Here is a 21,051-nt window from a genome sequence, read left to right as displayed (position 1 = left end):
TGTGGCCATTGTGGTTTATGGGGAAGGGTTTTCCACTCAGGCACAAAAGTAACAAGCTACCAGTCACCACATTTACTTAAAAATGGATGCTGGCTAAGTCAATATCGGGTGGGAAATAGAGGGCTCATGAAAGGAATTCAACAATTTGACTCAACAAGTGTTCACGGAACAAAGGGCCATAACAGGCATCACAAGGGGATCCTAAGGTGAATAAAAGATAGCACCCCTGATGTCAAGACTCAGCAGGCTAATGAAACAGGGAAATATACAGAGAAGATACGTCAAATGTACAAATGCTGAGGTATAAGCAAGACTGCACTAAGTGTTTCAAAGACAAGCATAGTGACATCAGCACTTAAAGGAGAAATGGGAGCAGAAACGTCCATGGATAAAAAGCATCATGTAAAAATAAATGCAAGTTGTGGTCATAGACTGCACAGCAAGGACTTTAGCACAAGTCAGTTTCCGTACACAGGACAAGGTCTGTTCTCCACTTCTCCTCTTTGCTTATTCTTCCAAGTTCAAACAAGGTCTCTGAAATAGCTGCAAGACAAATGGTATGAGAGAGAGAACTGTAAGGAACACCCCAACTCACCTTCTTGCTTTTCTAAGGTGTCTCTGCCTGAACAGCAGGTTAGATGGTCATCAGCTGGAGAAAAAACTTCAGAGAAATTAAACTCGTCCTCTCCCATCCACCAACCTTGACTCTGAGCATAACTCCTGAGTTCCGGATGCTCTGCGTCGATTTTAGTTGTGAGCGAAAGCTGATTGCAAATGCACTTGACTCCCTCTGTAAAGAATACAAAGTCCAACTATTTAGACATAGACTTATAGAGACTTTATCAAGAAATGGATGTTACAGGGCAGCTCTCCCCTGCAACTTGACTCTAACTATATGGAGGAATCAATTTCATTTCTGAAGAGAGAAACATAAGGTCCTTGGTCTTCTTTTAAGATCTCCTAGAAGGTTTGAGCAGCCCTGACACATTTTATCACGTTTTCAATGAGTGAGTCACTTGACCTGACAAACTAAACCCCAAGAGAAAAGTGAAAGGTTTTTATTTTTATTTTATTTTATTTTAATATTAATATTTTATTATTATTCTCATTTACTACCCATTAAAATATTTTAATAAAATATTAATATTTTATTTTATTTTAATATTTTATTATTATTCTCGTTTACTACCCACGAGAAAAGTGAAAGGTTCCTTGAAAGAGGCTCTGTATTGCTAACAAGACTCATGAATGTCGCAGCTCCAGACATTTCTCCTCACCAGGTTGCTGCTGCTGCTGCTGCTAAGTCGCTTAGTCTCGCTTAACTATCGCCCTCTGCTCAAATCAATATATACGTTTTTTGTTTTTTTAATTTTTAAATTATGGGACTTCTTCATTCAGATTTTTTTTCAGGCCCCAACATTTAGAAAAACACAGTGACCCTGATAATGAATTATGTATTTATTTATTTAGGCCACACTGTGCAGCTTGTAGGATCTTAGTAACCTAACCAGGGATTGAACCCAGGTACCTAGCAATGACAGAATGTAGTCCTAACCACTGGACGGACCACCAGGGAATCCCCAATAATGAATTGTTTTAAAATAATGGAATGTATGTGCAAATATGTGTGTATTTGGGTGCCCAGAAATGAGGAGCACATTAGAGCCTGCAGATGTAGCACTGAGAGGGTCTGTAAGTCTGGGCACCATGGCCTTAGCTCTTCCTGTCCTTGAAACTCCCCACCAGCCACCCCCACTCACCTGTGATCTTCTCTGCAGCCCAGTACTTCCCTACAGTCTCCAGCACCCACGCCTCCTCACGGTCCACAATCAGAAATGCACTTTGGAAGCTGTGGCAGGAGTTAGCATCTTCATAATAATTCCCACCCTGTCCATGTTCTTCCAACAAGGCGACGATGACGTCTAAGGCTTCTTTAGCTGTTGCCCCTCTCTCTAAACCAAGCCTGAAGTAAGAAGACCAGAAGCACACCTGTCATTTCACACCACCTCATTATTAGCACAGGCATCAAAGGTTGGGACCAAGCTGAGTTATGAAGAATGCCGACGTGCATAACTATGTTAAATACTCAGGCTGATACGCAAACAGATAAACAGCATTTGAACTCACAATACATAGCACACATTCCATTCAAAATCATGGGGGCGTTTTCTGTCTTTGGTCATGCCCTTTCCACACAGTCAGGAGCCCAGTGGCTTCTCTCTCTTGAAAGGAAGCTTGGCCATTTCTCTTTTTCTGTTTTCTAACTCTGACTCCCCTGAAGCTGGCCAGCTTCGTAAAAGACCTTAGCAAGACAATCTCCCTGTGGCTTGTTCTCCCTCCTGCCTCTGGGCAAAAGGAAACCTCTGCCCAGTCCAGCCGTGACCTCTATGATTCTACACCAGGTATTCGGGTTAGTAATAGCAGTGCTCTATAGCCAGCCACTGTCCTCTGTGAATGTAATTCACCCACCATCTCCTTAGGAATGGGCGGCTGGTTAGGACAAGACCAGTCCTTTTTCTACATACTTCTTCTACCTAACAGCCCACCTCCACTGGTGTGACTTACAGCTTGTCATTCAAAAGGACCAACTTCTTCCAAAGTGAAACAGCCATCTCCTCCCAGCCTTTCCAATGAAGAGACTCCTTAAAGAGGCCACAGAGACCGCCCTCTACATGACTTGAGCCTGCGTGCTTGCATGCTAAGTCACTTCAGTCGTGTCTGACTCTGTGCGACCCTATGGACTGTAGCCCCCCAGGCTCCTCTGTCCATGGGATTCTCCAGGCAAGAATACTGGAGTGGGGTGCCATGCCCTCCTCCAGAGGCTCCTCCCGATACAGGGATGGAACCCACATCTCTTATGTCTCCTGCATTGGCAGGTGGGTTCTTTACCACTGGCGCCACCTGAGAAGCCGTGTAACTTGAGCAAGTTGTATCATACAGTTGAACTTCAGTTTTATGTCACCAGTAAAATAAGCACCTACGTCACTGAGTACTAGGAAGATGGGTTTTATGAGATGATGAACATGAAAATACATGGCACCGGCACCCGGGACCAAGTAGGTGATCAGTAAGTTTTCAGACACAGCAGACTGTGGCAGAAAAACAAATGACTCAGAGATAAAGTGACCTCATTTCTAATTCTGCTTCTGTTATCCACCAGGGGTAACCTTTTTGAACTTTGATTGTCTTGTCTGTAAAGTGAAAAACAGTACTGTTTCCCTCTCAGGCTGATTTGAAAGAGAATGGCACGTAATGGGTGCTCAGTAAATTTCTATTTATTCGTTTCTTCATTCAAATTGTAATGTTGGTCACAGAAGCGTGGAGTCTCAGAACAGAGGCAATGGAACCCTACTAAGATGGCAGCAGAGGCCAGTTCTGGGTGAGTTTTCAACTTGAGATGCAATTACTATTAAAATTCACCCAGTTTGATTCTTCCTGAAAGACGTTGCACTGTGCTGCCAGGGAGACGAAGAGATAATGGGACTCCATGATCCGGATTTATCTTTGCAACAGGCTTATTTTCAGAGATTAATTATATACCAATTCATTTGGCATTTCTCAATTTAAGCTTATTTAGGAAGCCTTGATGACAAGGCAATGCTTTGAGAAGCTGAAGCCTTAGGGGAGTCATAGAAGAAAAAATTCATTAGAAGATGGAAGCAGTGGACTCTTCTGTTGGTCCCTGTCATCTTCTCCAAAAAGGAGCAGAGGAGATAAGCACTCACCTCATCTCGAAGGTCCAGAGCGAACAAGTGTGCTGCAAGTGCCTCTCACAGCCAAGAGCTGGCCTCACAGGAGGGCCCCTTCCTGCTTTCCACAGGTCCCTGGTGGCTCCTGGTCATTCTAGGCAGAATGCACCCAGGGCCTCTGCAGGGCCCCGCTTACCCATGCAAACAAGCACTGGGAGGAGCCTGTGAATACCCAGCCAGGGACAGCAAGGTCACCTTTGGCAGCTGTGACTTCTCTTTCAGTTTTTCTTTCAAAGATTTATTAAAAAAATTTTTTTTTATTTTGAAGTGGACTATTTTTAAAGTCTTTGTTGAATTTGTTACAGCATTGCTTTTGCTTTTTGTTTTTTCGGCCCCAAGGCATGTGGGATCGTAGCTCCCTAACCAGGGATGGAACCGTGGCCTCTGCACTGGAAGGCAAAGTCCTAACCACTGGACTGCCAGGAAGTCCCTCTCTTGCAGTTTCTAACTTACTCCCCTACTGTTCTGCTCGTTTGCACCCCACACTGACTTTGGTGCCTTCTGCAGTGTGTGCAGGAGGGCCTCTGCACTCCTCCACAGACATGATTCTGATTAAACCCCTCATGCCAGGACCATGGGGAAAAGATCCCCATCTGTCCCACCTGACCATTCCCAGGTGGTCTCCCTGCCGTGGGCCGAGAATAGGACTGCTAACAAAGCTGTGGACAGCAGAGGGTCGCGTCCTCTCCACCTGAGATCCAGAGGTGCATCTGTACGTCTGGATCCAGGCCCACAAGCCACCCACCATCAAGAGGCCTATTTTAAAGCCTTTCCCAACATTTCCCCTCCTAGATGAGGCGCATCCATGTGATGCCAAATGAGAACAGGGACTTTCTGGTCTCCACGCCTACTTTCACTCTGGCTGCTATACCTCCATCATGGGCTTGACTGGAGCAGGAAAAGGATTGAAATTAACTACGCCAACGGTTAACTATCAATCAACTGTTAGAGTCTCGCTCTGACATTTACCTTCAGCATAACTCAAATCCTTCAGAAATGTGCGCCTGGTCAGGTTATTCTGGGTCTTGGAGTTAGATGCTCCCAAATTCAGATCCTTATTTTTTATGGAAAATTCTGGAGGAAATGCCTATTTGGGGCCAATGGCTTTCTCACCGGTATGTCGAACTCACTGTGTCCGTTCTGGAAAGGTGAACACAGCTTACCAAGGAAGATGAGCACCCTCCGCACTCCCAGGCTGCAAGCCCCATGTTTAGGAACACTGCTCGTTTGTCTTCTTGATCCCTATGCTTCCACTTATTAGGAAAACCACTGTGCCACTGTATCCCAATTAAGGTGAAACATGGGGCTTCCCAGGTGGCACAGTGGTGAAGAAGCCACCTAGCAACGCAGGAGACTCAAGAGATGAAGGTTCCATCCCTGGGTCGGGAAGATCCCCTGGAGTAGGAAATGGCAACCCGATTCAGTATCCTTACCTGGGAAATTCCATGTACAGAGGAGCCTGGCGGGCGACAGTCCATGGGGTTGCAAAGAGTCGGACACGACTGAGCACACACATGCAAGTTATAATTAGATTTCCTGAAAACACATAATCACTCTCCTGCTGCTGCTGCTGCTAAGTCGCTTCAGTCGTGTCCGACTCTGTGCGACCCCATAGACGGCAGCCCACCAGGCTCCCCCGTCCCTGGGATTCTCCAGGCAAGAACACTGGAGTGGGTTGCCATTTCCTTCTCCAGTGCGTGAAAGTGAAAAGTAAAAGTGAAGTCACTCAGTCACCGCCCTAGAGAAAGTCATAAAAATAAGTCAATCCCCCTCCCCTTTTAGGAATGAGCCTATACAGATGCAGATGCAAATAACCTTTCTTATTCCCCACAAATCAAGGGGTCTGCAAGGCCTCTCTTGGTTCACTGTTTTTTGGTTATCAAAAGGGTCCCAGCTTCTAGCCAGAGGGATGAAAGCAGGAGGGGGAAAAGTGGATGTTAATGGCTGCACTGATTTAGAAGAAAGGTGTGTGAAACCTTTGGACTAGCCTCAGTCTCCTGGTATCCAGAGCTTCCTGGCTCCTGGAGAGAAGTAACCTGCACTCTAGTACAGAAGCAGCTTCCCTGAGGGGGCAGGCACCCTACACCAGGCTCTGTGGAAGCCTCAGGCAAGTCCCTTAATCTCCCTAAGCCTCGGTTTCCTGTCTACCAAACAGAAGTAGCCGCACTGCTTCACCAGATTGTGGTGAGAGTTAAATGCAATATTCTCCGCAAAACACACTACACAATAGTGTTTTGGAAATAGTAACTCTTATTTCCACAGGTTCTTTCCTCCTATAGACACTGGTTATTGTGTTGCTCAGTCACATCCAACTCTTTGCAACCCCTAGGACTATAGCCCGCCAGTCTCCTCTATCCAGGGTATTCCCCAGGCAATAATGGGGTGGGTTGTCATCTCCTACGCCAGAGGATCCTCCTGACCCAGAAATCGAACCTGTGTCTCCTGCATTGGCAGGCAGATTCTTTACACTGCGCCACCCAAAAAGAGCAAAACCAACACTGGCTGAACCCCCTTTCAAATCACCAGTGAGCCCTCACACTCACCAAAAACACCAGGAAGAATTGTCTTATGTAAGAGATTCAAATCACCTTTTTACCGCACTGCTCTCTGGTGTCTATTTCCACCCTGCTTCTGACTTAAATAAGCTGTTTTTTGTGTGCTCTCCCATACCTGTGCTGTGTCTCTAATAATAAACTTTGTACCTGTTTTGGAAATGGCAACCCGCTCCATTATTCTTGTCTGGAAAATCTGGGCAGAGGAGCCTGGTGGGGTCCATGGGGTCATAAAGAGTTGGACATGACTGAGCATGCACGTGGTCCCGCCCCTAAGTCCCTCTGAAAACATGTGGAGCTACAGCACCCATCAGCTGGGAGGCGCTTAGACGTTGATCTAGGAGGAATTCTGGCTCAGGGGTCATTTTTAGGATTCAGTCGGTATGGAATGGCTCCTCAGTATCTGACTGTGTGTGACTGAACTGATCATAGCTGGTGTAAAGCTGAGACCCTGAACTCACAAAGAGCCACTCAAGGTGCAGATACCACAGCAGGGTCCTCTTCACACACCTGTCTTTGCATTGTAATAGCTGGTCATGGGTGGCCAGGAAAGGAGTTGAAGCTAAATGACTATAATTAAACTTACCCTGTCATCTACTCCCAACATATGTTACTGTTCCAGACCTTGGTAACTATCACAACCTCAATTACGTGCTAAATATATCTTCTCTGTCTACATCCCTGGGCCTTGTAGACCCAGGTGAAATGCATCTCCTTGAAGCACTCCTAAACGGATGCAGCCCATTATCATCTCTGAACATCCAGCAGTGTTTGCTGAGAACCTGGGATTCTGTGCCTTTTATGTGGCTAAAAATCTCCAATTGCCTTAAGACACATTTCTCCTCCTGTCATCTTAAATTGGTCTAAAATCTTGCATTGCTCAATCTTCTGTCCTCTCCCTGCAAACAGACTAAGATCTCTTTGAAATGTCTGAGCTTCTTTATGCGCCTACAGAGTCTAACACAAAGCACACATTCAATAACTCTGGTTGTCTTATAGGTTGATGAACTTGAAAAGATACGTCAGAAGCACTGAAGAAAGGAAAAAACCACTCTCTTCTGTCATCCCTTAGAAATCAACTGTTTAAATGGTGATATTTGCCAGTTATATTAATCCCCTCCATGAAGACAATGATAACTCAAAATGCAAGGGTGTAAGTGAGGCATAAAAGGGGCATTATTTTCCATTGTTAACTCTTCATTTTCAGGATTTCTCTTAAACAGGGAGGTAAAACTACTGGGACAGCTGTCAAAACATAAGCTGAAAATTTGTTATTCTCTCCATTTCACTCTGTTGATCAAGAGAGAACTCATTATAAATATGAGGCTTTTTATTCCTTTTCTCCAGCTCAGGGGACCTGCTCCTTCTGAGTTTATAATAACCTGGAATAGTAGGGAAGGGTGGGGAAGGCATAAAGGCAATGTGGCATCAAAAAAGTGTCACAAACTGACCTGTCGACCAGGTGAAAGAAGCTATGGGCCACAGACGTCTTTGCGAACATGTGCAATTTCTCCCTGCAAAACCTATAAAATGTAAAAACCTCCATTCCTTGGTGTAGCATGTCCCCTTTGGGAGCTCTGGAGGTCATCCAATTCAGGACTCACACTGAACAAATGACGGGCACGGACACTCATGGTGTTTCCACACTGAGAACTAAGACCTCCAGCTCCCAGCCCAGTCCCCCTTCAACCATGCCGTAAGTCCACTGCATTTCACTATTTCAGGAAAAAAAGAAACTACTTCAGAATGTCGTTTCATTCCTGCCACTTTCTACTGTAGTCATTCTTTCCAAACTTGGCCACTGATCAGCCGCTGCACACCAGGGACACAGCCCTAGCCCTTGTGACACATTAGTGAACAAGCCAACGGAGACCTCCATCTTGCCAAGCTTACATGTCCGCCTCTGCGCTTCACTAACGTGTTAAACGTGAATGCATTACCCTGTGGCTGAGAGGGGAGAGAAAGAAAAGAGGACAGAGACATAGAGGGGAAAGGAGGGAAGCAGTTTCTGTTCTTTCTTCCTTTTTATTTTATGTGTTATATATGTATTTTTTCTATTTACTTTTATATATTATTAGATATATTTCAAAGACCATAAAATTGACCCATTTAAAAGTGTCATTGAATGATCTTTAGTATCTTCATAAAGCTGTGCAACTATCACCATAATCTAAGTTTAAAACATTTCAAATACCCCAAAAAGAAGCCCCGTACCCATCAGGAATCCCTCTCTATGCCCCACTCCAACCCCAGGAGACCACTTTCTGCTTCTATGAATTTGCCTATTCTTGGTATTTCATGTAACTAGAATCATGTAATATGTGACCTTTTGGGTCTGGCTTCTTTCACTTAATATAATGTTTTCAAGCATAGCAGGTATCAGCACTTGATTTTTTTTTTTTTTCTGAATAATATTCCATTGTAATCTACTCTTTTTTCCACCACCTCCAAATTTACATCAAAAGGCATAAGTCACCTTTGGAAGGACTGCATAACAAAGTATGAGGTTTGAGAGAGATAAAGCCCATCCCCACCCCAACCTGTTTTGAGCAGTTGTCTTTAAGAGCCACCATGCAGTACCTGACCAGATCCATCCCCAGTAAGGCTTCCGTCTCAGCAGCTGGTTCTCTGGCATTGATGGCTTCGTTGGCTATGCACACTCCATGTTCATTGGCTCCCATTTCTGCCCCCCAAAGCCATGCAGGTCTGCTTATCACAATGGCATGGGTCCTGGGAACTTGGTTGATTGAAATGTAAGTGCACTAAAAAATGAAGACAGAAGAAAGAAAGGGCCATTATCTGTCAGGTACTACTTAGTTTTCACCTTGGTATTTACATTAAACCACCACATCCATTACAAACAGAGCCGAGAAATAAAAGGCCTTAGGAACATCTAGACTCAAAAGACACCGCACATCTCAAAGCAGCTCAAAGGTTTCCACAGTGAGTTTCAATCTTGCCACTCACTCAGTTTCCAGTCTCTTTAGTTTAAGCCAATCTGTGCATAATGAAGATACCTATCAGATCAGATCAGATCAGATCAGTCACTCAGTCGTGTCTGACTCTTTGCGACCCCATGAATCGCAGCACGCCAGGCCTCCCTGTCCATCACCAACTCCCGGAGTTCACTCAGACTCACGTCCATCGAGTCAGTGATGCCATCCAGCCATCTCATCCTCTGTCGTCCCCTTCTCCTCCTGCCCCCAATCCCTCCCAGCATCAGAGTCTTTTCCAATGAGTCAACTCTTCGCATGAGGTGGCCAAAGTACTGGAGTTTCAGCTTCAGCATCAGTCCTTCCAAAGAAATCCCAGGGCTGATGTCCTTCAGAATGGACTGGTTGGATCTCCTTGCAGTCCAAGGGACTCTCAAGAGTCTTCTCCAACACCACAGTTCAAAAGCATCAATTCTTCGGCGCTCAGCCTTCTTCACAGTCCAACTCTCACATCCATACATGACCACAGGAAAAACCATAGCCTTGACTAGACGATCCTTTGTTGGCAAAGTAATGTTTCTGCTTTTGAATATGCTATCTAGGTTGGTCATAACTTTCCTTCCAAGGAGTAAGCACCTTTTAATTTCATGGCTGCAGTCACCATCTGTAGTGATTTTGGAGCCCAGAAAAATAAAGTCTGACACTGTTTCCACTGTTTCCCCATCTATTTCCCATGAAGTGGAGGTCTATTTTCATGTACCAGATATTGAGCTGGTCTCTGCCCTGAATATTCTGTATCTGGTCATTTCAAAAGGCATGGATGGCCACCAGCATTTCAAACAAGCATACCTATTTATTTGCAAAACTCCTTCTAGATTAGTGGTTTTCAAACTCTGTAAAAGTTATAGAGCTCTATCTGTAAAGGAAATTGTACTTAGATGCCTAACATAGAAAGCAGATAAAAAGGAAGATGCTTTGTCTGCAGAACAGAGGTCCCTTAAGCTTCCTGCAATGATCCCCATCTCCTTAGAACATAGTTTGACAACCTACATGATTGCTCTGGTGGTACAAAAGAGAAAAACATGGTGATACTTTACATATCACTAATGCATTAAGCGTACACTCTCTTATCCACTATGCTTCCCAGTCTGCCCCATTTGATCCCCACACTAAGCCCATGAGGAAACAGTCCGAGAAAGGCGTTTTTTGAACTCCTTTTACAACTGTGGTACAAGCCACTTAGAGCTGTGTCTTACCTCCTCCGGTCCCATGCCTGTTCTTCCATTCACCTCAATACACTTTGACCAGTTCTATTGTCTTTATGCTTTGGGGTAAAAGTTTGCATGGAGGAAGGATTCTGAGGCTAAAAATACTTGGAAAGAAATAGCTTGGTCTAGATTAGCTCATTCCTTTCCAAGTAAAGACAGCAGCCTGGAAAGCACTCAGAGCCTTCCCCTCCCCACACTGGGCCCCTAGGAGACTCCACTGGAGCATCAGGAAAAGCACTAAACTAGGCTGGCCTCGGGGCCTCCTGACACTGATATTCTAGTATCTATGACACCCTCTTCCCAAGAAGGCTGCGCAACTCAGGGCTTTAAATTATACAGGGCTTTTTAGCTGTCAGGGGAGAACTCTATCAGCCGCAGCATCCATTTACACTTTAATTTGGGCATCTGAAAGCACTGGATCAACTGCAGCCTTAGATCTCTTTTTTTGATTCAACACCCAGTTATATTTCTGAATGCAGCCCAGAAAGCTATTCTGCATTGATTTTCCATAATCTCTAAACCCCAGGTAAGGGTTGAAATGAACACTCACTGGTCATGTGACATCTGTATCTTCACAATCCACATTAGGTATTGCTCTGCCCTGGGATAATGTTATTTCACTTGGTAACTATTTGTAAACTGAAAGCTGATTAAACTCAGAGGTTGTCAAGAGACCCTTGAGTTTTTCATGGCAAACTGATAATAAAATATACTCTTGAAATGTTTTCCCCTATTCAGTTCCCTATGGTTATTTATTTTTTTAAAAAAATGATCCTTTGACAACAAAAAACTGGCCAAAGCACTAAACAAACTATGGTCCTCTGCGCTCTTCTACATGGAATTGCGGGATATGTGTTAGGATTGCATTATTTCATGCAAAAAGCAGTCCAGACATTGATCAACACTTTCCAAAACCCCTGTACCCACTGAGGTCGAGTGACAAATTCTGTCTTGAAAAGACTGAGTAAATAGGGAAGGAATCTCAACTGCCTAAGCACAGATTTATCATAATTTTTTTAAGGACAGGAAAAAAGCAAAAATAGGAAATGAGCTTATTTATTTGTCCTCAAATTCATGTCTACACCTTCATTCCCATTTCATCAATTATCTACACCACACACAAGAGCAGCAACCACACACAAGGCATCTTGTGCAAAGTGCTGCTGGCAGATAAGTCAGTGAGGGGCCCAGTCTCTGTCCCTTCAGTTGGCAAAGGAGAAGGCACACACACAAATGACCATGACCACCGGCCAACTTAAGGCGTGTCTGCTTAACAGGCACTGCATCTCCCCCTCCTCCCACCTTATGAAAAGTGAAAGTCCCCAGTAGTGCCCAATTCTTTGTGACCTCTTGGACTGTACTGTCCATGGAATTCTCCAGGCTAGAATACCAGAGTGGGTAGCCTTTCCCTTCTCCAGGGGATATTGCTAACCCAGGGATTGATCCCAGGTCTCCCACATTGCAGGTAGATTCTTTACCAGCTGAGCCACAAGGGAAGCCCAAGAATACTGAAGTGGGAAGCCTATACCTTCTCCAGGGGATCTTCCTGATCCAGAAATCGAACTGGGGTCTCCTGCATTGCAGGCGGATTCTTGACCAACTGAGCTATGAGGGAAGCCTTTGCACTTCTGATCAACCCAATCCTGCTGTTCTTTTTCCTTTTCCCATTCCACTCCATTGTAACCCTTCCAAAATACTATATAATTGACTTATGTACTGCATGTGCAGTTTATGTATGATATTTTCCCAGGCTAGAATGTAAGCTCCATGAGAGATACAGAAATGAGAGAGGGCTCGATCCCAAATCTAGTACATAGCAGGCATCAATAAATGAAATGAATGAATCAGTAACAAAGGTCAGAGGGAGCATAATTGAGGTTCAAAGGCAAGGAAACACATCCAAGAGGGCAGAGGTTTTATCAAGTGGGTGACATTTGAGTTGACCTTGCAAACCGCACGAGACATCGAGGTATTCCAGACAGAGGAAAGAGAATGAGAAGAAAAAGGTGGGGATGTCAAAAATGTGTTTCCGGTTCAGGGAGGTCCTCCACTCTGCCACTTAGGGAAGCCGTGATGGCACCGAGTCACAGGACTGCGAAAGCATAGTAAGTACTGACTGATAAAAGTGCTGAACGCTGAATCCAAAAGACCATATGGTCTTCGTGGGAGTTCAAAATACATGCAGCCAACTTGACACTTTTCACACCAAAATTGGAATCGTGAGGAAGCAAGGAGATCCCCAACTAGACATATAAGCTAAATCAGCCCCTTTCAAGCACCAGGCTGAACGCTGATCCCCAGATCCCTGCACAGGACACAGGGCAGCCGGTGAGGGGGAGCTGGTGTGTGAGCACCCCAGTCTTACGTGTGTGCGCTCAGTTGCTCAGTCACGTCCAACTCTTTGTGACCCCATAGACTGTAGCCTGCCAGGCTCCTCTGTCCATGGGATTCTCCAGGCAAGAATACTGGAGTGGGTTGCCATTTCCTTCTCCAGGGGATTTTTCCGACTCAGGGATGGAACCCTGTGCCACCAGGGAAGCCCAAGCGAGCCTGTAACACACACCCTCAGGGCATCTTTGTCATGGACCACTGAAGTCTGGCTTAACAAGGGCCCCTCTGTGGCTGCAATTCACACAGTCCACTGGGTTTGAAACCTGACTAATCACACCCAGGTCTGGGAGGCAGAAACATTTGTTTCACAGAGATTAGTTACTTAAAAGTCCCAGTTTGGGAGCAAATCTCACAAATAAGGAACATTTACACACAATGTAATGAGTTAAACTTCAGTCAGCCATCTAGAACCTGAACTCTGCAGGCAGTCATTTTCTTAAATGGATTCACCAACACAATCGCCACGTTCGTTATTAACGAGGTAGAGAAGAAGTGGGATTTGAAGTAGCAGAGAAGGTTTCTCTGAGGGGAAAAATCCAAAAGCACCTGAAATCTTTCCTCATGAAAAAAAAAAAAAAAACACAAAAAACAAAAACAGTTAGTTCTAAAGTGAAAATTTCCAAAAAAAAAAAAAGAAAGAAAGAAAATTTCCAGCCAGATTTCTGTTAGGAAAAAAGGGAAAAGAAAATGTTCACCACTCAGAAGATCAGTCTTTAGGGGGATAGTTCTGGCCTCAGCTCTGGTAATCAAGCTGTTCAAGGGGCTTGCACAAAAAAAGGAGCAATTTGTCTTGCTGCCCCATGGCCAGGCCCACTGAGTCTTTAGTAAAACAAACCTGTCAACTAGTGTGACTTCCGGGTGCCAAGACCACACAACAAGCCCAAGGAACGGTGGGGGGTGAGGGGTGAGGCATACTCCTAAATGTCAGCTCTGAGACTTCCCTGGCAGTCCAGTGGTTATGACTCAGCAATTTCAACGCAGGGGGCACAGGTTCAATTCACGGTCAGGGAACTAAGTTCCCACAGGCCGCAAGGCACAGCCACAAAAATTAAATGCAAACTTAAGAAAGAACTGTCAGCACTGCCTAATGCTAATCTCTGAGGTTTGAAAGACGTTACCTGTACTGAGCTTGTCGCTCTCAGGTGGCTCCTGGGGACACATACCAGGTTGGAGGATGGAAAGATCAACCTTGACAAGGCCCCGGAGACAAAGAAAAAAGACAATTCTTCTGCAGGGTAAGCCCTTTATTATCTTGTGTGACGGTGTCCAAAATGAAAAAGCAAAATCAGCGTCGTGCTGTCGCCTAACCCTTGCACATTCCTGCACACACTATTTCTGGATATCACCCAATGAAAGGGGAATAGAGACACTCACACAATAGACGTTTCACTTAGTGCAATGCAACCATTGTGCCTTTCCTACTGTACTCAGATGGTGAACACAACCCTGGCACCGCCAGCGAAAACCACTGAGAAATGAGTTGATGAGTCAGCCAGACTTCTTAGGAGGAGAAAGAAAGGTAGGGAAAAACGAGATGCTTTAGGAAAATAGGTTTAGTTTTAGAAAACCTGTGACTCTAAAGCAGTATTGAGATTATCACTGAGGTTGTTTTTTAATGTTTTTATCCCATGTCTTCTTGCCTGCAACTAGACTGGTTCTGGGAAATGTGCCATTAAGGCTTATATGAGTCTAAACAAAGACAAGAGAAGATGCTGCCTATACTTTAGAAGAGCTGTTTTTATCTCCCTGAAGCTGCAAGATCTTTAAGGATGGACAATGCAAGGGGTTCAGAATCAGGCTTGGGAAAAGGGATGCAATGGAAGGAAGTCCCCAGGCCAAGCCACTCTCCCACGGGGCAAAGGAGATGCTCTGACTCCATAGGAGGCTGGGAACCCCTGCCTCTGGAGCTGAAGAGATGAAAACAGGAAAACAGACAGGAAGAAAAGCATACAATCTACTTAGTGACCATGCCGCTCTGCTCCGATTTTTGATTCCAGAATGACTTGTACTCCCCTGTGGTAAGGGATAATCTTCAGAATTAACATTCAGAACCCACTCCCTGCCCCACTATGGACATGGACAAGGACAATGTTACTAATAACGCCACCAGCTACCATTAATTGGTAATTTTCTGTTCTTCTTGCAAATATTTTCTTTGGGAAGAAAGGAGGAAAAGTATCTACCAAAAATCTACCCCAAATTGTGAAAGCTGTATAACCTGATTGAGGATACTAATCCCATACAGAATTTCATGTAGTGGAAAAAAAATATTAACTTTCTAAAAAAGGAAACAAAGAAGTCTAAAGGAGGCAAAAATGGAGGAGAGGTTTATTATATAATAATAAGAGAATCTTTCAAAAAGCAATTATGTATCAAACCTGACTTGGCTATCAAGAATTCTGTCTCCATAAATTATAGTATAATGGCTCTCTTGGGCACCAAGTATAGGTAATGGAAACTTTAGTTGAAATCCACTGTTTTCTCCAGGAAAATATTGTAATGTTATATCCTCTCTTTCTTAAATAGAAGGCTTAACCATTTACAAATAGACCTAAACCCATTCCACATCCACACACAAATGCACCCTTGCACAAACAGAACATCATAATCCAGGAAATCATTCATCTGCTTCCTCAACACCCCTACCCACAGGGCCCAAGGTACAGGGAGATGAGTTCTGCAATGCACAGTACATAGCATCTTCAGGACTCAGAGGCCTTCACAAATAGATACATACTTACCCACCAGGTCCCATGCTATGAAGAGCAATACTGCATAGTAACCTGGAATGTTAGGTCCATGAATCAAGGCAAATTGGAAGTGATCAAACAGGAGATGGCAAGAGGGAACATCAACATTCTAGGAATCAGTGAACTAAGATGGACTGGAATGGGTGAATTTAACTCAGATGACCATCATATCTACTACTGTGAGCAAGAATCTCTTAGAAGAAATGGACTAGGCTTCATAGTCAACAAAAAACTCTGAAATGCAGTACCTGGATGCAATCTCAAAAACAACAGAATGACCTCTGTTCATTTCCAAGGCAAACCATTCAATATCATGGTAATCCAAGTCATTGCCTCGACCAGTAATGCTGAAAAAGCTAAAGTTGAACAGTTCAATGAAGACCTACAAGACCTTTTAGAACTAACACCCCCAAAAAATGTCCTTTTCATTATAGGGAACTGCAATGCAAATGTAGGAAGTCAAGAAACACTTGGAGTAACAGGCAAATTTGGCCTTGGAATACGGAATGAAGCAGGGCAAAGGTTAACAGAGTTTTGCCAAGAGAACGCACTGGTCATAGCAAACACCCTCTTCTAACAACTCAAGAGAAGACTCTACACATGGACATCACCAGATGGTCAACACCGAAATCAGATTGATTATATTCTTTGCAGCCAAAGATGGAGAAGCTCTATACAGTCAGCAAAAACAAGACTAGGAGCTGACTGTGGCTCAGATCATGAACTCCTTATTGCCAAATTCAGACTTAAATTGAAGAAAGTGGGGAAAACCACTAGACCATTCAGGTATGACCTAAATCAAATCCCTTATGATTATACAGTGGAAGTGAGAAATACATTTAAGGGACTAGATCTGATAGATAGAGCGCCTGATGAACTATGGATGGAGGTTCATGACATTACACAGGAGACAGGGATCAAGACCATCCTCGTGGAAAAGAAATGCAAAAAAGCAAAATGGCTGTCTGGGGAGGCCTTACAAATAGCTGTGAAAAGAAGAGAAGCGAAAAGCAAAGGAGAAAAGGAAAGATATATCCATTTGAATGCAGAGTTCCAAAGAATAGCAAGGAGAGATAAGAAAGCCTTCCTCAGCGATCAATGTAAAGAAATACAGGAAAACAATAGAATGGGAAAGACTAGAGATCTCTTCAAGAAAATTAGAGATACCAAGGGAACAATTCATGCAAAGATGGGCTCAATAAAGGACAGAAATGGGAGAGACCTAACAGAAGCAGAAGATATTAAGAAGAGGTGGCAAAAATACACAGAAGAAGTGTACAAAAAAGATCTTCACAACCAAGATAATCACGATGGTGTGATCACTGACCTAGAGCCAGACATCCTGGAATGTGAAGTCAAGTGGGCCTGAGGAAGCATCACTACGAACAAAGCTAGTAGAGGTGATGGAATTCCAGTTGAGCTATTTCAAATCCTGAAAGATGATGCTGTGCTGCACTCAATATGCCAGCAAAACTCAGCAGTGCCCACAGGACTGGAAAAGGTCAGTTTTCATCCCAATCCCAAAGAAAGGCAATGCCAAAGAATGCTCAAACTACCGCACAATTGCACTCATCTCACACACTAGTAAAGTAATGCTCAAACTTCTCCAAGCCAGGCTTCAGCAATACGTGAACCATGAACTTCCAGATGTTCAAGCTGGTTTTAGAAAAGGCAGAGGAACCAGAGATCAAACTGTCAACATCAGCTGGATCATCGAAAAACCAAGAGAGTTCCAAAAAAACATCTATTTCTGCTGTATTGACTATGCCAAAGCCTTTGACTGTGTGGATCACAATAAACTGTGGAAAATTCTGAAAGAAATGGGAATACCAGACCACCTGACCTGCCTCTTGAGAAACCTGTATGCAGGTCAGGAAGCAACAGTTAGAACTGGACATGGAACAACAGACTGGTTCCAAATAGGAAAAGGGATACGTCAAGGCTGTATATTGTCACCCTGCTTATTTAACTTCTATGCAGAGTACATCATGAGAAACGCTGGGCTGGAAGAAGCACAAGCTGGAATCAAGATTGCCAGGAGAAATATCAATATCCTTAGATATGCAGATGACACCACCCTTATGGCAGAAAGCGAAGAAGAACTAAAGAGGCTCTGAATAAAAGTGAAAGAGGAGAGTGAAAAAGTTCGCTTAAAGCTCAATATCAGAAAACTAAGATCATGGCATCTGATCCCATCACTTCATGGCAAATAGATGGGGAAACGGTGGAAACAGTGTCAGACTTTTTTTGGAGGGCTCCAAAATCACTGCAGATGGTGACTGCAGCCATGAAATTAAAAGATGCTCACTCATTAGAAGGAAAGTTATGACCAATCCAGACAGCATATTAAAAAGCAGAGACATTACTTTGTCAACAAAGGTCTGTCTAGTCAAGGCTATGGTTTTTCCAGTGGTCATGTATGGATGTGAGAGTTGGACTAAAAAGAAAGCTGAGTGCAGAAGAATTGATGCTTTTGAACTGTGGTGTTGGAGAAGACTCTTGAGAGTTCCTTGGACTGTAAGGAGATCCAACCAGTCCATCCTAAAGGAGATCAGTCCTGGGAGTACATTGGAAGAACTAATGTTGAAGCTGAAACTCCAGTACTTTGGCCACCTGATGCGAAGAGCTAACTCAATTGAAAAGACCCTGATGCTGGGAAAGATTGAGGGCAGGAGCAGGGGATGACAGAGGATGAGATGGTTGGATGGCATCACTGACTCAATGGACATGAGTTTGGGTAAACTTTGGGAGTTGGTGATGGACAGGGAGGCCTGGCGTGCTGCAGTCCGTGGGGTCGCAAAGAGTCGGACACGACTGAGCGACTGAACTGAACTTACCCATCCTACTCTGCAACCAAAATGGGAGTTATTTAAAACCCAGCATCTGCAGAAGAAAGACTAAAGAGCACAAAATAAAATGCTCTGATCTGCCAACTGTGCAGCTGAACAAAATGCCCAGTGTAATATTTGAAACTGAGGAACTCAGTGCTGGAGGACCCCATTTTTTTATTCCTCTATCTCAAGTAGAGGGAACTGGACAAAGAGTAGATGAGAGATGGATAGGCGGACAGAGGGACAGACTGAGGGCAAGATGAAGTGAAGGGTGGGTAAGGGCATGAACTAAAGGCAAGCCCACCTGGGAGCATGGCCCAGCTGGAAGAGTGGGCGGGTGGGTGGCAATGAGTAATCAGAGTGACTTTCTGCACAGGATTATTCTCAGAAACGGGCTTCATGGACTACAACACTCACAAGAGATTTCTAGGGAAACTGCAGACAATGTTTAAAATGTCATAAAAAGACTGAGTAATAGAAGAGTTTTTATGAGAAGTTCTCAGTCTTCATAATTAAAATTTTCTGTATGCTGATGAAGACTATTATGAAAGTTACATGATAGTTTTTGTAGCTCAAAAGCCCGGTAGAAAAGAACCCATCATTCTGTACTTGGGACAAGAACAGGGGATGGAGACAGGTGTAACTGTATGGGAATTAAAGACACAGAGTAAGTTTGAAAAGCAGATTTAGCATATGCTACAAGTTAGGAGTTTGGGAACTGAGACCTGGAGTCACAGAATCTCTCAACACTACCTGATTCTTTTTTTAAAAAAAGAAAAAGAAAAATCTCTCTCTGCACAGTATTCTCCTTAGAGTTTACAAAGCGCTTTCTCATGTTACCTCACACGTGCTTTACAAGAACCATACCATCATATGACCCAGAAATCCCACTACTAGGCATATACCTTGAGGAAACCAAAATTGAAAAAGACATATGTACCCCAATGTTCACTGCAGCACTATTTACAATAGCTAGAACATGGAAGCAACCTAGATGTCCATCAAAAGATAGATAAAGAAGCTGTGGTACATATATGCAATGGAATATTACTCAGCCATAAAAAGGAATGCATTTGAGTTAGTTCTAATGAGGTGGATAAACCTAGAGCCTATTATATAGAGTGAAATAAGTCAGAAAGAGAAAGATAAATATTGTAATATATAGGGAATCTAGAAAGATAGTACTGACAAAATTATTTGCAGGACAACAATGGAGACAGAGACATAGAGAACAGACTTATGGACATGGGGGGCAGGAAGGAGAGGGTGAGATGTATGAAAAGAGTAATATGGGAGCTTACATTACCATATGTAAAGCAGATTGTCAATGGAAATTTTGGAGGAGGAAATGGCAACCCACGCCAGTATTCTTATCTGGAGAATCCCACCCATGGACAGAGAAGCCTGGTGGGCTACAGTGTGTGGGGTCACAAAAGAGTTGGTCATGCAGGAAGCAACTAAACAACAACAAATGGGAATCTGATGTATGACTCGGGGAACTCAAACAGGGACTCTGCAACAACCTAGAGGGGTGGGAGGGGGAGAGATGGGAGGGAGCCTCAAGATGCAGGGGACAGAGCTGACTCACGTTGATGTTTGGCAGAAACCACCACAATTCTGTGAAGCAATTATCCTTCAAGTAAAAATAAATTTAATTTTTTTAAAACCAACAACAAAAAAACCTGAAAAAAAAAAAAAGAAAAATCTCTCCCTGCAGTGTTCTGCTTGGAGTTTACAAAGTGCTTTCACATGTTAGCTCACACGTGCTTTACAAGAAGGCCGGGTGGGGGGTGCTGTGATCTCTGTCTGGAAAATGAGGAAACTGAGTCCCAGAGGCTCAAAGGTCTAAGACGCAGTAAATGCAGAAGGCAGGACTAGAACAACAGGCCCCTGCCTCCTGAGCCAGAACTCATCCCCTAGTTTCAGGTCACCATGAATTTCAATTAATTTATAAAAGAAAAAGACCCTTAACATGCTACACATTCACAGAAGGGTGGCAGGCTAAAGGGAGGAGGGGGATACTGGTGCCGGCACCGTGAAGAATGCAGAGGAGTCTACCAAGTGGATGACGAGACGGGAGAGGAAGGAGAGACTCGGCAAAGGACAGAGCAAAAGAACACAGCAACGGAAGTGTGCTGTTCATTCAAGAAGCAGCTCAGTGCAGCTGACGCCTACTGTGTAAGCTAGGAAAGGGAAACTAAGAACGAAGATTAAAAAAGTAAGCAGGAAACTGTACAACCCTAACAGAGGTCAGTTATTACCAAAAAACATGTATCCTATGACCTAGTGACCCTGCATGTGGAAGTGTGTTCAACGACTATACATGCCCATGTACAGAAAGCCTGTGTACAGTGTTCTTCGTGGCTGTACTTTCCAGACGAGCCCAAAGTCCAAGCATTCACCAATAGAGAACTGACTAAATTATGGAATATCTCCACAATAGACTACTGTCAGCTGTAAAAGAATAATAATAATCTCTATTTCTATGTTCAGCTATAGAAAACTCTTTAGAAAGCTTTTAGCTATAGAAAACTCTTTAGAAAATGTTACTAAACAAAAGAAAGCCAATTGTAAGCT

General features: G+C 43.8%; 1 protein-coding gene across 4 annotated transcripts in view; it reads right to left on the bottom strand.

Moving 5' to 3' along the window:
- Positions 1 to 21,051, bottom strand: part of SCRN1 (secernin 1) — a 66,289-nt gene that overhangs the window by 16,511 nt on the left and 28,727 nt on the right. For all 4 annotated transcript variants that reach the window (XM_019958827.2, XM_019958826.2, XM_070787275.1 and 1 more), the window contains 3 exons: positions 8,882 to 9,063; positions 1,761 to 1,963; positions 596 to 790 (listed from right to left, as the gene is read on the bottom strand). In XM_019958827.2, coding sequence (XP_019814386.2) covers positions 596 to 790; positions 1,761 to 1,963; positions 8,882 to 9,063 — 580 coding nt within the window. The remainder of the gene's footprint in view (positions 1 to 595; positions 791 to 1,760; positions 1,964 to 8,881; positions 9,064 to 21,051) is intronic.

The sequence above is a fragment of the Bos indicus genome, chromosome 4 (genome assembly GCF_029378745.1).
Source record: "Bos indicus isolate NIAB-ARS_2022 breed Sahiwal x Tharparkar chromosome 4, NIAB-ARS_B.indTharparkar_mat_pri_1.0, whole genome shotgun sequence".
NCBI classification, from domain to species: Eukaryota; Metazoa; Chordata; class Mammalia; order Artiodactyla; family Bovidae; genus Bos; species Bos indicus.
The sequence above is the reverse complement of the archived record's forward strand: the minus strand, read 5'-3'. Positions and strand labels throughout refer to the sequence as shown.